This window comes from Ursus arctos, unplaced genomic scaffold (assembly GCF_023065955.2).
Source record: "Ursus arctos isolate Adak ecotype North America unplaced genomic scaffold, UrsArc2.0 scaffold_4, whole genome shotgun sequence".
Taxonomy (NCBI): domain Eukaryota; kingdom Metazoa; phylum Chordata; class Mammalia; order Carnivora; family Ursidae; genus Ursus; species Ursus arctos.
In genome coordinates, this window is record NW_026623056.1 from 67,686,581 (window position 1) to 67,704,007 (window position 17,427).

The 17,427-nt window shown below is 36.6% G+C and overlaps 1 protein-coding gene across 1 annotated transcript in view; it reads right to left on the minus strand.

The window, feature by feature from the left end:
- Nucleotides 1–17,427, minus strand: part of SAMSN1 (SAM domain, SH3 domain and nuclear localization signals 1) — a 130,387-nt gene that overhangs the window by 80,562 nt on the left and 32,398 nt on the right. The window contains exons 6-7 of the mRNA XM_057306598.1: nt 1,802–1,928; nt 249–601 (exon numbers count right to left, since the gene is read on the minus strand). Of these exons, the coding sequence (XP_057162581.1) occupies nt 249–601; nt 1,802–1,928 (480 nt within the window). The remainder of the gene's footprint in view (nt 1–248; nt 602–1,801; nt 1,929–17,427) is intronic.

A 17,427-nucleotide genomic window follows, 5' to 3' on the forward strand; every position in this document is an offset into this window, starting at 1 on the left:
AATAGTCTAAAAAATACCATGCAGTAGTTTGAACACAAGGTACATACACAATACTATGTACATGTTACAATAGTAACATGATAGCAAAAGTCACAAGAGCTGCATTGCTTTTCGGAAACACAACTCTAGTTCTAGTAACTTTCCTGACACTGATAAATTTGACTGATTAGCACTTTTGTTATCTGTTTCTTTCCTGCCAGTACAAACACCCGGATGAGACGATACATTTCTTTAGCTTACAAACTTACCCAAGAATGTGGGAGATCCATATCTGGATAAGAAGACTTAAGCTGTGGGTGGTGAGTGCAGCGGGAACAGTTGTTCCAGGGTCCAATTCGGGCAATTTGGAAGTCAACACACGTCCAGAGAGGGTTTTCTGGAAAAGGTTTCCAGCTGTTCCACATCCGAACTTCACCTTCATGGTGGGAGAAAATTTCTCCCGAATTACATCCAGTTGAAGTGCTGGATCTAGCCAGTGATGCAGAAATAGAATCTACTCCAATCTCCATTTCTTCCTTTCCTCTTGTGCTAACATTACCAATTTTCTTTTCTTGGCATTTGGCTAATTTCATACAGGAAATCAAGGTTTCGTCTTCATCTTCTGAATGACAAAGAAAAATGAGAAGTCTGTCTAATAATTTTGTACATGTAGAAATTATGAATATTATATTTCCTTTTCTATAGTAGAAATGAGTGAATCCCAAAGGATAAAACAGGAAGTCATTTAATTTCACAAAATAATTTATAATTGTAATTCTTTAAAGAGTCATCTTTTGTATAAGCGATTTGTTTTATAAAGACAGATTTATCTAAAATATTTTGAAGCTATATATAATGATTAAATTCAGTTTGACTACAATGATGAAAGCCACATGCAAATAATATACAGAAAGATATTTGAGAAAAATTACAAATTAAGAAAATCACATCATATAAACATGATATAGTGTGTTTATACACACATTATGTAAACATGATATAGTGTGTTTATATTCTTAAATATTTTTTTAATTTTTTGAGATAATGTGTATAAAGAACATCATAAGAAAGTAAATGAAATATTCCTCTTTATAAAAAAATGAAATCTCAGTGGACATGGGCTGAAATCCTATTGGTATTCTAATTTTTTTTCTCATATCAGTCTATAAAAAGATTTATGCATATAGTGTTTCTCACAGTGAAATACTTTGGAAAAGGAAGATCAAGACTGAGAAAACAACAAAAAGAAGGTATACCTTTAATACCAAAAAGTTGATTAGTGAGGTATATATTTACATGTGGTGAAGGGTCTGATGAAATTTCTCGTAATATATAAAACAGTTACAGAAAATAGAAATATGTATTACCCATAGTAAATTGTACCATATCACTGAATCTCTTTTAGTTCAAATGTTTAACTGGTGTAAACCAAGGATTATGATCAAGAGCATGTAATTGTGAATAAATAAATGAACATCTAAGTTGCATGGCATGCCATTTTGCTGCACTCATGTCAAAACTGAAAGATATTGTTTTCTGTGGCCAAATCAAGGGTGGACATAGTGGACAGTGCTGACCCTTACTATCTCTTTTTATCACTCTATCCCTGAGTCTGGTCTTGAAGGGAAGGAGATACGGGGTATAGAAAGGGAACAGGGTAGGAATAGGGTAACAACATCTGTTTCACAAATAAATTGGTAATTTAAAAACCCTCAACGTTTCATGATTATTTTACAGCCTTATCAAAATGGCCTTCATTTCATATAGACTACCCCAGTTCTTTCTCAAAGAACTTTCAGCAGCATTTTGACTGTTTACTTACGGAGATTAATGAATGTAGGTTTCATCTCATTCAGACTTGGCACCCTGGCTCTCTTGGTCCGGACCAGTTTCTGTAGTCTCTTTAATGTCCCCATTGATTCCACTGGGTCACCACCTGATTTTACAGCCTAGCACAAACACAGCTCAAGGTAAAGACAAATTCTTCTTCACAAAAGATTCAATGTAAAATGTGTCGAGATCATAAATGTGGGAAAATTAATAATGTGACCTTAAAACCTGTAGCCTGGGACAATTTTAAGCAGTAACTTGAAAGTACACCATTTTTTGGTCGCAAACTTGTAAAATATATTACAACTGGCCAGTCATACTAAAGCAGGGTGTTTTTTACCTTTTTTTTTTTTTTTTTTTTTTTAACTTCAACATGCAGTAGAATGGATTGAATCTGGAGCCATCTATGAATGAGTCGCTCGTGCTCAGTGTGAAATAGTGAAAAGGAACAAGGTCTTTGCAGGATAACAAAGAAGGAACAAGAGGTTTAAAGTGGCTTCTTGTGTTGGTACAGACTGACGGCATGTACACACAAAAAGGCAAAATTCAGATTTTCTTCACTTTTCCTTGTGGAATTTTCTGATTAAACAGTATTTTATTTCAAGTATGAAATGTTTTCAAATAATCTACTTTTCTTTATATATATAGCCTTTTGAATTTTAGAAGATAGACACTGAGCAAAAAAACAAAACAGCCACGGCATTCTGTATTATGCTTTAGTTAGTATATAAGTTTCACTGGTTTATTATAGCAAAAAATTTGGATAGAAGAATTAATACTGCTTAATGACTTGAAATTTCTTTGAAAGATACAGAAATGCTTCCCACTAGTTTAATGTTAGCAAATCTGTATTTATACACTGCTTTTACTTATGTTTAGGATAGCTTTCTCTTAACAATTTCAAAATATTTTGGAAATTAATATTTTACGTGCTAAATTTAATACTAATTGGTAAAATAGTTGTATTCTGTGCTGTTAGCTAGATATGAAGTAATACATAGAGGAATACTTCTTTTTCATCCAGAAATCTCTGGACGCAGAAAGATTTCTCCCTCTGCTTTTGCCTCATTCTTTCCATTGAACAGCTGATAAATGACATCTAAATAGATACTGCAGTTTTCAAAAGGTGAATGACCTGTTTCCTCATTAATGTTTGAATAAGATATGTTGATAATAGTGCTTTCCAATCCTTTGAGAGAAACTAAGCCCAAAGAAATATTTGCAAGAAAAGGATCTCTGGCACACAAACATTTCCAATCATTATTTTCAGCACTTATTCTTGGTCTTTAAGAATGACTTTGAGCAACCAATATAAACTTGATGTTCTGTCTCTGCATAACAGCACCTAAGTAGGAAATGTGACGTTTTGTCAGAGGAAGCCATACCTGTTTGCATTAAATAAATGGGAAAATATTGAAATCATTTTAATCTTTCAGGGAGGCCTGTGATGAGATTTTCTTAGATATGCAAAAATCTTCCCTCTCTTTCCAAAGGTCATGCTCAGCTCAACACAATTTCTATTGCTATTTATTTTTGTATTATTTTCTCCTGTATTCCTTTTCAGTATTTTCTGAGTTACTTGGCTTTACAGACCCTGTAACTCAAGACGAGTCATTTTCTAATCTTGAGGCCCTTCCAGAAATAATAAGCTGACATTGCACAACCACTGAGCACGATAATTTTCTTTGTTGTACTTCTTTTCATATGGCAACCTCCTCCTATTACAGCCAATGCTTAATTGCTCCACTGAAACACTGGCATCAAAAATAGCCTTCTCCCTCCCCCTTCTTTGTGAAAATGACTTTCACTTGATGTGGGGAAAGGTGTTATATACCAGGGTAACTGATTTTTCATATTAATGATTTGCCCCTAGGAGGAGTGAAAGCATTTGTATGGTGTCTAAATTCATATTAGTGAGAGCTCATGGCCCAGAGGAGTTAAAACAAACTGACCTCTCATTATTTTGTTCAAACTGTATTATAGTCTTTTCAAAGCACAGTCTCGTTAACTTTTGTATCTTTAATCACTCACGGATATTTGAGTTAATAGAGATCAATCTATTGCATTTTATTCATTTTTGAATCCCGTATGTCTAGGATAGTACACGGCTTGATAAATGTTTGCTGAATGTAAATAAACTCTTGAGTTCATACACGTTTTATCCACCAAATGCATTATCCATAGTAAATTTTTTACACTAGACTATTTTCTTTAAAAGATTTCATTTATATAAGGGAGAGAGAGAGGGAGAACACAAGTGGGGAGGAGGGGCAGAGGGAGAGGGAGAAGCAGGCTCCCCACTGAGCATGGAGCCTAATGGCGGGCTTGATCCCGGGACCCTGGGATCGTGACCTGAGCCGAAGGCAGACACTTAACCGACTGAGCCACCCAGGCACCCTAGACTGACTACTTTCTAATAGCAAAATACTTTCAAAAAGCCTTCTCTTGCTATTGGGTAGTACATACCTGAGGGATGAAAGTTAGAATAAATATTATCATAAGAGATACTAGAATCATTAAGATTATCTATTAAAAAGAAATCCTTTAGAATATTTTCAAAATTACAATGTTATTCACTACAGTCCTCTAATCTGTTACCTGTATATTTGTCCTGAATTTGATTAAAACTTGTAATAATGTGCCTTTAAATTTCTAGATGTTTTCTAAGAAGACTGTCTCATAAACTGAACTCACCATTCAACCAATCAACAAACTTTTATTGAGCACCCTACTGTATGCCAAGCATGATCACACATTCTGAGGATATGGCATTGAACAAGTAAAGTGAAACCCCTGCTTTCATACAGTCTACATGCTAGAGGGAAGTGACATACCATAAACATATAAACACACACATAAACAAGAACACGTGACATCTGCTACGCTAACAATTAAAAGCATGACTGAGTGTGGACGGCAGAGGGTAACTAATTTATATTGGGTAATGGGGAGGGAGTGATTTCACTAAGGATAGGGAAAATAAGGCCTGAATTACAAGAAGGAACCAGACGTGAAGATTTGGAGATGGTTTTGAATTCAGTGGATGGTCAGGGAGGACATTTCTGGGACTAAGATTTGAATGACAGAGAAGGGTCAGCTCAGCGAATAGCAAGGGAAAAAGAATTCCTGTGAGGGTAGGGCTTGTGCGAAGGTTCTAAAACTGAAGGTCCTGGAAGAATTCTTAGCATGCCCAAAGAAGAGAACAGAGGGAAGAGCGCTGTAAGATCAGCCAGAAACCAGACGAGGGGCCCTAAAGGCTGCTTTTGTAGAACGAGCTAAGGAACATATATTTGTTCTAATCAGGGGAGTGTCACATTTGGTTTCCATTTTTATTCTTCTTCCCCCTTTATTGAATTTTGATCACCTTACTTTTTAAAGGACTTTTCCCAAAAGCATTCAAATATGCTCTGATCTTATCCATCTTTAATTCACCATATTTTATTTATCACTCTTTCTGTTCCCTTTCCTGGGCATTCTTCTCAGAAAAGTTAGCTGTATATGCTTCCTTTAATTCCTCTAATTTCTCATCCTTTCAACTCCCCTCATGTACTTGTCAATCAGCTTTTGCCTCTACTATTCCATTTAGATTATTTTTGTTTTCCAATAAATCATTTTCAAACTCCATTACTGCTTGATACAAAGGAATACTGACCATTATGACCTGCAGGAAACCATTTCTTTTCTTGGCTTCTGTGACACCATGTTTTCTTGTTTTCCTTTCACCCTTTCTAGCCCTTCTTTCTCTAACTCCTATATGCTGATGACTCCTTTTCTCTCAAAACCAAATGCTTAAATTCCTTTACAGCTAGCTCTGGGCCCTCATCTAATATTACCAGCATGCTTTTCACACACACACACACACACACACACACACACACACACCCCTTTTAATGCCACTTACATGCTGATGATTCCCAATTTATCCAGGGTTTTCATCAGAGCTTCAGACTTATATATGCAACTGTCTACCTAAAATGACTCATAAGCACTATCAAGACTGACCTCTACACCCCCAAACATGATTCTCATCTGGTCTTCTTCCACCCAGTGAATGCCATCTTCATCCACCCTCATGGACATTCCATAAATCAGATTATCACCTTTGCCACTTACCTCTCCTTTGTCTACTTATATTTATTCCATTACTAAATTTGGTCTATTCCATTACTGAGTTTGGTCTATCCCCCGAAATCTATCTTGAATCTGTTTCTTGTTCACTACTTCCATTGTTACCACCCTAGTTTAATCTTCTCTCATGGAAACGACTGCCAAGTCTCTAACTGGTTTTCTTTTTACTTTTGCCTTTCTTCAGTTGATTCACAATATAATGTTAAGAGTTCTCTTTGAAAGATGTAAATCTGATGATATTACTATCTTGCTTAAATTACTGCAAAATTTCCGTGTTCTTTAAATAAAATCCCAAACACGAGACTGGGTCTATAAGACCTATGCCTCCAGATTCCCTTCATATTCACAAGGTGAAGACTTTTAGATTCCCAATCTCCAGAGCACTTTTTTTCTCAGTGTTTTTATGTATGCTGCTCTCTGCCTAGAATGCTTATTCTCATTCTCTTGGACTGGTTAATTCCTACTGACCCCTGGAGCTTCATCCTAAATGTCATTTTTTCAGAGATCTTTCCTGACTCCCAAGTCCAAATTAGGTCCCCATTCTTTTACCTTCTTGGCTTTCACCACAATCTCAGATTTATATTTTTGTGTTAAATGTCTTCTTTCCCCATAGACTCTAAACTGAACGAAGACAGAAACCATTAACCTTCCATATGTATGTACCATGCAGTACCCTTAGTACCTATAACATTGTTGATAGTTGGTACTCCATACGAATTATTTGAAGTAATGATACAAAATGAATGAATGAATAAATGGATGGGGACTTGATTTGATAAAGTCTATTTCTTTAAAATGTAATGATGTAAAAAATAGAATTAGGGATTGAGACTGAGAGAAGGAGATAAGAAAATTATTGTATTTAGTTTACTTACAATTTTTCTCCCATAAAATGGCAATTATATGTGAATATAAATTATTTTCCCTATGTATATTTTACTATGTATATACTATATCTTTCATTTATAAATGTGCATATCCTTTAGTTCATTTTGCTCACATTCCTTAAATAATGTAAAAATTTTGTTAGAAGTGTTAGATTAAATATACCTCGCTGGCACTTTGCTTGACTATTAAGATGATAGAATAATTTTTAGAAAATAGCATCAATGAATTATTGAACTGGAGTAGTCCTACAACCATATTTTATGAGCTGGGATAGAACTTATTGGACATCTAGTCTACCAGCCTATTTAAAAAATGAGAAAAACCAGAGAAGCTAAGTGGCTTATCCAGAGAAAGATAATTCATTAATAATAGAGCAAGGATGAGAATCAAGTATTCTGACTTTTAATCCAATGTCCTTTCTCACAAGATTTTTAGAAGCCAGCATAATTACTAGTTGTCTAGGATTGACAGCCAAATTAAGCCCAACCAAATCCAGGGTTTTGATTTATTCATTAAATATGCTTCTCCAATAGAGGATAAGTATCAGGTAGACACTCTCAGGTTTATAGGCCTATTCGCTTTCATATACATATAATATATATTGTATGAAGTATATATATACCTTCTCTTTCATATATATATGAAGATATATAGATATATATGAATATATACGAATATATAGATATATATGAATATATAGATATCTTTTATTTTTCTTATTTATATGTTATTTATTCATATACAGATGTAAATACATGAACATATATATATTAAACACCTCATAAACACACACACATATCTTCTTTCCCACATATATTTCACTACAAGGGAATTTAAATTTTTTCCAAAAGTATCCCTTCTTTTCACGCAGGAGAAACTTAGGCTTATGGAAACTAACTAAATCCAGATCACCTAACTGTCTGAATTGTGTACTGTTTATCCCACTAATGAAAAGAAAGTTGGAAAGTAACATGATAGACTTTGCATGAAGTAATTTCCCTTTGTTCTTTTTTTGTTCTTCTGATGTAGAAAACTGTTCCTCTCTCATGACCTCTTTAACAAGTATTCAAATAGAAAAAGCCTGATCACTTGATATCAATTTCACATAATTTCTTTAACAGGGGAAATAGAGATCTTTTAAAATTAATATCTTGGTTTACTTTAAAGAAAGCCTGTAATGAACTCCCTGAAATGAAACCTCAGATAGTTTCTGACTCCACTTAATTACTAAAGATTTACCAATTTTAGGCTTTAGAAATGATTTTTATAATGCTTACAATACACTATTAAGTGAAAAATCAGTATATAAATTTGTATAAAAAGTACAAACACCACTCTAAGTGGCTTTTTTCCCCTCTTTAAATACTCTGCATTTTCCAAGTTTTCTACAATGAACATATATTACTCCTATAATTAGGAGAAATTCTATAATTTAAAAAATATGTTTAGAATACAGGTTTTTAGGGGCGCCTGGGTGGCTCAGTCATTAAGCATTTGCCTTCAGCTCAGGGCGTGATCCTGGCGTTCTGGGATCGAGCCCCATGTCAAGCTCCTCTGCTGGGAGCCTGCTTCTTCCTCTCCCACTCCCCCTGCTTGTGTTCCCTCTCTCGCTGGCTGTCTCTCTCAGTCAAATAAAGAAATAAAATTAAAAAAAAAAAGAATACAGTTTTTTATAATCAAATTCATTTCTGACAAGCAGAACATAAGTACCCAGTTTTTCTACTGTGAATTTTTAGCCACTTGAAAAGAAAGATACCTAGGGACTGGATAAAAATGGGGAAAGTTATTTTCATGGTAAAAACAAAAATAATTGGCTTTAAATGCTGAGATTATTAAAAGCCCAAAGCTGTATATCCATTCTCGTCTATATAAAAGGGACTACTCTTTATTTATGACTTAAAACGTACTCTAAAAAGATTATCTGTAAGGTCATGATGATCAATTAACATTTAGTAACTCAATGGACAGTAATAAAACCAAAAGAATCATGAACTAGAATCAATCAGTGCAACCTATGAAAACAAACAAGTTTCATTTCAGAGAATTATTTTAATGCTTTCTTGGAACTACAACTAACTAAAAAGACAATTTGAAAATAATTCATTTATACAAATGAATTGATTGAAAAAACAATTGGTGGAAAAATTGCCATGTTGATGTTAGGTATTCTTATATAATTATAAACTTTATTATTTTTTTAGTAATAGAAATTAAAATTAAACAAACACTGGACCAATACTTAAAATAAGGTTAAGCAGAATTTTTAAAAAGGCCACTGAATGAATAGGCAATTGAGTGAATTAATTAATGAAACAGAATATATTCTCCCAGAAGACTTATAAAATATTTATTTATTCATTCGACACACATTTACTAAGCACCTAATCTGTCGGAGATACAAAGGAGAATAAGATATTTTGCCTGCTCTGTGATGCTCATTGCTTAGTATGAATGATTAAAAAGCAAACAGTAGTCTGCTCCCGTGCCTGCTCCCACCCCTAAAAGGATGAGCTTTTGGGGCTCCAGAGTTATTTTTACACATCTCAAACCTGGTCTCTAATATGGTCAGTAAATGTATGTGAACCGAACAGTTGGTTAAACATACATCTGGAGGGGGGGCGCCTGGGTGGCTCAGTTAAGCATCTGCCTCTGGCTCAGGTCATTATCTCAGGGTCCTGGGATCTAGTCGCATGGAGGCCGCATGGGGCTCCTTGCTCAGCAGGGAGCCTGCTTCTCCCTTTGCCTTTGCCCTTTCCCACTCCTGCTCTCTCGCTCTCTCAAATAAATAAATAAGTAAATAGATAAAATGTTAAAAAAAAACCCCAAACATCTGGAGGAAAAGGTTAATGTATGTCATCTGAGAAGTACAAATAAAATATGATGGTTATTCACAGGAGAGAAGATTGCATAAGGTAATGTGGGGAAGGGAAATGCACTTGCCTAGAGGATTAAGAGGCATTTGAACAGTGTAATTTAGCATGTCTAACAAAGCCCTTTATGTAACAGTCTTATCTCACTATATAAATACCAATCATCTACTTGAATTCTAATACAGGTTTCTGGCTCCTTCTGCTTCCTCTCAAGTAGATTTTTGATGTTTACAGTTCTGGTCTTGGAATAATGTGCCACATTGGCTCTATTTTCCATGGCACAAGGAAGTTATAACTCCATGGCCATCTTTCCCCACTTCTGTGTGGGCGGAGCCAAGACTGCTCTTTGCTCATTTACCCGTATGTTGGGGTCAGTCTTTTACTGCGGAGACACTGTGAAGTCAACTGGGAGCTGCCTGGATTACACAACTCAAAGATTACTTCCTGTGTAATATCCTTTGTTCTGAAATTTGGAAGAAGTTTCTAGAACTGTTCATAAGACTATTTCTCTTTTTGGGTACACCCTCTAGCTGACCCAAAAATGTGCGCAGTAGGAAATTTAAGTGCCTGTATACAAATTAATTAATTTTTATTAAGCGCCTCCTAGAGTCCTAGCATACAATGAGCTATGGGGTAGGAAATTACATAGAAAAAATTACAACCCTTGTATCTAGGAGTTATAGTTTAATCTACACAATAAATAAATAAAAAATGACCTGGTTTGCTAGAACTAGCCCTGGTCTGCAGATACGTGGCTGCTTTACTGCGATGCTCTGCTTTGTGACTAGCCATGTGCATGGGAGCGAGCCACTTGGCTTCTCTGTGCTTCAATAAAATAAGGAGCTGGATCACAGGAATTCACTGTTCCTGTAACAAGTTAAGGGACATGTAACTAGACGAGTATCTCCTTTTGTTACTTTACATCCAACTCCCGGACCTCAGAAGAATATCAAGGAAAAAGTGAGAATGAGCTACTATTGATCACATATTATTAGAACTTCAACAAGTTTTTGTATTCATCTAGTCCAATAGCTTACTTTCAAAAAGAGGAAACTGAGGCACAGAAATGTGAATTTCGTAGCCCAAGAGCATAGTGGTAGCTCCAGGTCTCTTGATCTGGTTCTCCTGTTTCTAATTTATTTCTTAGTTCTCCCAAATGCATAGCTTTATTTTCATCTGGGAAGTCCTTTATGTATTCATCAAGATCCAGTTGTTGGTTTTTTTTTTCCTACAGCTCTTTGATATTTAATAAGTTGTTAAAATCTTAGAAGCATGGGACCAGCAAGGGCAAAGTACAGTAGCTTTTCAGGAAATAGAAGTAATATTTAAATAGTACCTTTTCATCACCTCTTCCTACCTAGAATAGCTATCATCCCTTAGGCAAAAAACTACTGTTGAGAAGAAACTACTATAGAAACGTAGATGTTAACATGTTAATTATCTTTGGGAAGAGAGTGCTGTGAATAGAGATACCTTGAAATGATCATATTCATACCTACATAAAGAAACAAGATTTACAGAAGGTAGTTATTTGCCATAGAATCTGCAAGTTTTTATTACATTTTAGGAAATAATAATCAAATAAATCTGTATAATTTAGCTAGCAGTGTTCCCAAAAGCAAGTCTGGAAAAATAATTGGGGAGAGGGGTTATAGTAGATTCAGGTCCATAACACTACAAAATGTGCTGATGTCCATGAGTGTCCTGGAAATTGCCCATACCTTCTAAAACATGTCCTTTCCCTGAGCTTTGTTTAGCAATGGCCCAACAAGGAAAGTAAGGTGGTTAAGGTGATCTGAGGATTTTATATGGTAAGAGAAAGTTGGCACACAAAGATACACTTCTTAATGCTATAAAATTTTCCTTATCTCAGGAGAAATTGCTAAATTTGGGGGAACATTTTTACATTAAAAACTTATTCTTCTTTAGAGGTACTGCTTTATGCTTAAGTCAGAAAGCTTCTCAATAAGGATGAGTTTTTATGTTCTCTAAAAGCATTTCCATGTGGCAAATGTAATAAAGAACTATAGAAAATAATGCTCACTGTACTAAGATTATTGGGAAACAGAAAAACCAGTTAAATGGTATTATTTGGGGAGAAGTTTCCTATCATTTCATTGGCAGTAGGTTTTACATGTCTTAGATAGGGAGATGGCGTTCAGTATTAAAAGGTTACCCTCTTTAGCATTAGAAAAAGAAAAGGACAAGATTGATGTTAACATTCTTTAAAAAAAATAACAAAAAAAATTAAAAAAACCCCACACAGGTGCCAAAATAATGGAGAAAGGATCCATTTTCTCAATTTTAGTAGTCATCAAGTTAATCAATGGCACATTGAGTACCATTTCATCAAATACATACATATAAAAATGAATATGTGTGCAGGTATGTATGTATAGTATGTATACATTACATATAGTGGATTCACTCCCCATCCTTTACTTACTCCAGTCCCAACACATGATCCCAAACTCAGAAGAAGTTGGTAGAAAGAGAGTCAGGATCAAGACAATGGTTTGTGAAGCAGTCTATACCCTGTTCCCTTTCTGCCCTTCGCTCTTAGGTACATAATAGGCATCGTTTTAAAAACTCTGATAGAGCTTAAACTCAAACCAAATATATATTTGGAGTTAGGTAATATCTGGAATCATAGCACAGGACGTTTTTTATTATGTTTAGTACTTGACAATGTAAGCTCCTTACTGTTGACATCTACTCGAAAAATCCATGTACCTGGTATTAAGCAAAGGGCATTGGATGGAGTTTACAATGGAATAGAAGAGAATTTTAAATTTTATTCTGAGGGTGAGGCCTACAATGGGATTGCAAGTTTAGGGAGAGGACACAAATGCTCACTGAATGTCTTCTGGGGGTAATACACATATGCTGTTTCATTTAATATTTATAATAATGGTAAGAAATTTTTCTCATCACCATTTTACACATAAGGAAACAGACACAGAGAATTTAAACGAGTTCATAGTCAAAAGTTATAACTCATATAATAAAAGTGAAACAATTTTGGTTACTATAAAGTCCAAAGTTAAGCAGAAATCCTACAAATTCTAGCCGAGGACCAAGAGGCAAGAAGTAGAAATCAACAGAATAGCTGAAGTGACTGAAGCTAGTTCTGAGTGACCGGGTTTTATTTTGCTATTGCGTGTGGTATATGGATTTGTAAAGGACTAGGCCCACATTCTCAGGTCTGTGTTACATTTTAAAGATGTCAACTGGTCCTTGGTGCTTGGCACAGTATAAGTTACCAGAATGTGTTTGCAAGCCATTTTTTGAATTGTATAATTCTTTTAAAAATGAGAATAATGCTAAGGAATACCCAAATAATTCCTTTCAACCTTTTAAAATGATCAAGATGGGATAATACCCATATACATATTTAAAATAAGAACTTGGTTAAGGAATATAGTTCATTCATAAAATTCATTTGTTAGAACCAGGCATTTCTTTTTCTGTGTATAAACTAAAAGTTGAAATGGGGACTGCTGAACTTCTTTTCCTTACTTTAAAAGGGGATGGATGGATGGATGGATGGATGGATGGAAAAATAGATAGATAGATAGATAGATAGATAGATAGATAGATAGATAGATAGATAGAGTGAGCATGACTTTGGATACTAAAATAAGAAAATCTATTCTGATTTTAATTTCATATCACCAGAGACCAAGATGCAGATTTCATACTAACATTCAATGTTCCTTAAACACCAACTAAAGCTACTCTGTAAAATCTTCTATTAAAAAAAAAGGTTATATTTTTCTTCTAGCTAACAAATAGAGCTCTGCATTCTTTCTATCTGCAAAATGAGTTATAACATTGCTCTTGGGATATAGGAAAACTCCACCATCTATAATGTCGTAATATTATTAGGTAGCTTTGGTGGTTTTAAAATACGTTCATAAATTGTTTTATACTGTTCTCTTCAAAAGTTAGGTCATAATGCCCCTCTCCTTAGTATGAGTTGGGGTTTAATAACTTGTCTACAACAAATAGAATAAGGTAGAAGTGGTGGTATATGACTTCTGAGACTAAGTCTTAAAAGGCATCAAGGTTTCCTTCTTACTCTGTGCCTTGGATCACCCATTCTGAGGGAACCAAAACGCCACACTATGATACACTCCAGCAGCCATATGGAAAGGCCAACAAGATGAGGTACTGATTCCTCCAAGCGGCCTCCAGCAAGAAGCAGAAACCCTGCCTAGAGTACGGAGAAGGAGTTCGAAAACAGATAACTAATGCAGTAGCAGAGTTATATAGTGTATAAGAAAGTATTTGAAAATAAGAATGATGCACAACATAATTTGTTCATTTTTATATTACATCATACATAAAAACACTATTTTTTGGTTGACACTTGCAAGTACTATTTAAACAATCTGTCATGTTGGCCTGTTTTTTTCCTGCCTTACAGTTTGTTCACACCTTTGATTAGAATCACCCCAAATGTGTCTGATGAAACCTAATGAGGGACCTGCCTCGCCCGCTCATTAACAGATCACAGCATAACCTTAAAGTATTTTCCCAGTCACCTGGTGTCAAGCCACCTCAGTTAAGCTCACCAAAAAGCAGTCCCACTTTGATCCAATCTGCACATTTTTTCCCCAACAGTGGTGTGCTGTACTGGATAACAGTTTTAAGGCTCTACGTTGCCAACGGGCTGTTTGTAGCCAAGAGGGGTTTTTTTGTTATTAACCCAATTTTCTCTTAAGGACTAAAGGACCAACTCTCAACTCTAGATGCTGATTACCTTGGAGGAGGCTGGTCTAGATTGCACAGTCAGGGTCTGTGATGCTGAGTCAAGACACCCTCTAACTCTGTGGGCAACATTTGGTCTAATATCTTAGAGCAATTAGCAAAAGTGGCAGTTACACAAATAAAGTGTATCCATGAGGAATACGTTCAGCTTTGAAAAACAGAAAACCCAACCATAGTGGCTTAAGCAAGTACAGGGCTTATGATTCCTCACAACAAGGAGTCCAAATATAGGCAGTCCAATGCTGGTGCAGTAACTCATGAGTGTCCCAGAGGAATCAGGCTCTGTACCTTGCCTGCCTCACCATGCTTTTTTTTTTTTTTTTTAAGATTTTATTTATTTATTTATTTGTTGGGGAGAGAGAGAGTGAGCCACAAGCAGGGGGAGCGGCAGGCAGAGGGAGACGGAGAAGCAGGCTCCCCACCGTGCAGAGAGCCCGATGGAGGGCTCGATCCCATGACCCCGGGATCATGACCTGTGCGGAAAGCAGATGCTTAACCGACTGGGCCACCCAGGCGCCCCCCCTGCTCCACCATTTTTAATGTGCCTTTTGCCCTATGGTGGAAGGACAGCTGCTAACTCAGTAGATACCATGTCCCAGCTTCTAGCAGGGAGAGGGCAAAGGACAGAACCTCCTCAGGAGGATTTATTCTTTTTTTTGTTTTTTCCCTGAAAACAAAACCCTCCCCAGGCATTTCTCACTGGTCAGAACTGGATGCCATGACCACCCTAACCACAGGGGAAGCTGAGAACTCAAATACCTGCTTTGCAGTCTCCATAGAAAAGGACATTAAAAGAGAAATTGGTTGAAATGGGTGTGAAGTGATCTAACCCTTAGAAGAAAACCTACCCCGCACTTACATACACACATGCATATTTTTAAAAATTAATTCACACAGCAACGCTTTTTCCACTGAAGGAGCTTAGGGAGAAAATGTTTTGGTGCAGTCCTGGGTGGGGGTGCTTGACAGTGCTTAATATCACCAGCACTGAAAGTAATAAATGTTATCCTTCTTTTCTATCATGAATATGAATGACGCTCTGAAGGCTGAAAGCAGCCTAAGAATTTACGTGAGAAATGGGGCATGAAACATTTTTGAAAATATATTAGCCCAAAGTCTGTATTACTGCATATTTTATACCCTTTTCAATATGCTACAAAAGGTCTGAGCCATCAACTGAATGGTGCCAGAAAAGAACAAATAAGAACAAGGATACAAAAATAAATGCTGGGAGTCAAGTTACCTCCAAGATGTTCTTTATGGTCAGTGTAATGATTACAGTACTGGGCAGACAGCTTTGCTTCAAACTCTCCCCATCAGCACTTGTCCTGCAATGTGGGTTCTCCAGCAAGTTTATCCCAGGCCAAGTAGTCAGAAATATTCATGGAACTAAGTTGGTATTGGAGAGGGGATTCCATAAACACTTCCCGCCCCTGCCTCCTGCCCCTTGGTTCCTTGCACTTTCTTCAATGCCTGAGATCTTTCCCCTTATTTTGAGAACACGAAGGAAACATGTCTAGTTGAGGGGTTCCTGATTGGGAATGTTTAAATTTTGTATTAATGTTTAAATTTTGTATTATGAATGTTTTTATTGTCCAGATATATTTTGCAGGCATAGTCCTGTGATAATTAGAACTATGAATATATTTTACATCCCATGAACTCTACCCCGTCTTAATGATATTCAGTAAAATGGCCAACCATATGAAAATATGTACCCTGTTACGATATTATTCATTATTTTAATCCTTTCTACTTTTACATGATTTTAAAAAGTTCTACAATGAATATATATCATTCTCACAATAGGAAACAAAAACCAACTTCGGTTTTTCCATGAGACTGCTGTCTTCCCAGACCAGACATGAGCCAAGTTTAGGCTTGTAAAGTGAAATTGCATGGGCATCATGTCTGGAGACAAGTGCCCATCAATCAACTGTCTGGATGCCATAGAGTCTCATGGTTCATGTACTCAGCATCATCGGTTCACTCATAAAAATACCTATTCCTGGCCCCAGACATGCTAATTCAGTTGTACAGGGGTGAGGCTCAGCATTTTTAACAAGTCTCCTCATTCTCTTTTCTTTTTTCTTTTTTTTTTAGAGCTTAAAAGAGCGAGCATGCATGAGCAAGGTAGAGGGCACAGGGAAAGGGAGGGAGAGACTCCTTAGCAGACACCCCTCCCCCCCACCGCAAGGAGTCCTACGCAGGGCTCGATCTCACGACCCTGAGATCATGACCTGAGCCAAAATCAAGAGTCGGGCGCTTAACTGACTGGGCCACCCAGGTGCCCCTCAAGTCCCTTCATTCTGATACAGACAGTCCCCAGGCCGCACGGGGGAAACATTGCTCTGGTAAGTCATTTGCTCACTCAGTGAGAGGCCGCAGTCTATGCCCAAGTCCATTCTTAAGGAGCCCACTGATAAGCCAGTCTGCCCCTTCACACCAGAGAATGGTGCCCTCTCTGCCCCATCTTTCAAAGGGTAAACTGCTTTTACTTTTCCTCAGTCACAAGGAGTTTATAGGTTAATAATTTGCCTAACACTTTTTTTTTTAAAGATTTTTTTATTTTTATTTATTTGACAGAGATAGAGACAGCCAGCGAGAGAGAGAACACAAGCAGGGAGTGGGAGAGGAAGAAGCAGGCTCATAGCGGAGGAGCCTGATGTGGGGCTCGATCCCATAACGCCGGGATCACGCCCTGAGCTGAAGGCAGACGCTTAACCGCTGTGCCACCCAGGCGCCCTTTGCCTAACACTTCTTAATACTTAATAAGACTTCATTACATTAAAGTATCCTGTCATACAGAAAAAGTATTTCTTCTTTTTTTTTTTCATTTTTAAAGATTTTATTTATTTATTTAAGAGCAAGAGCGAGAGAGAGCACAGAGTCAGAGGGAGAAGCAGACTTGCCACTGAAAGGAGAGCCCGATGTGGGGCTCGATCCCAGGACCCTGAGA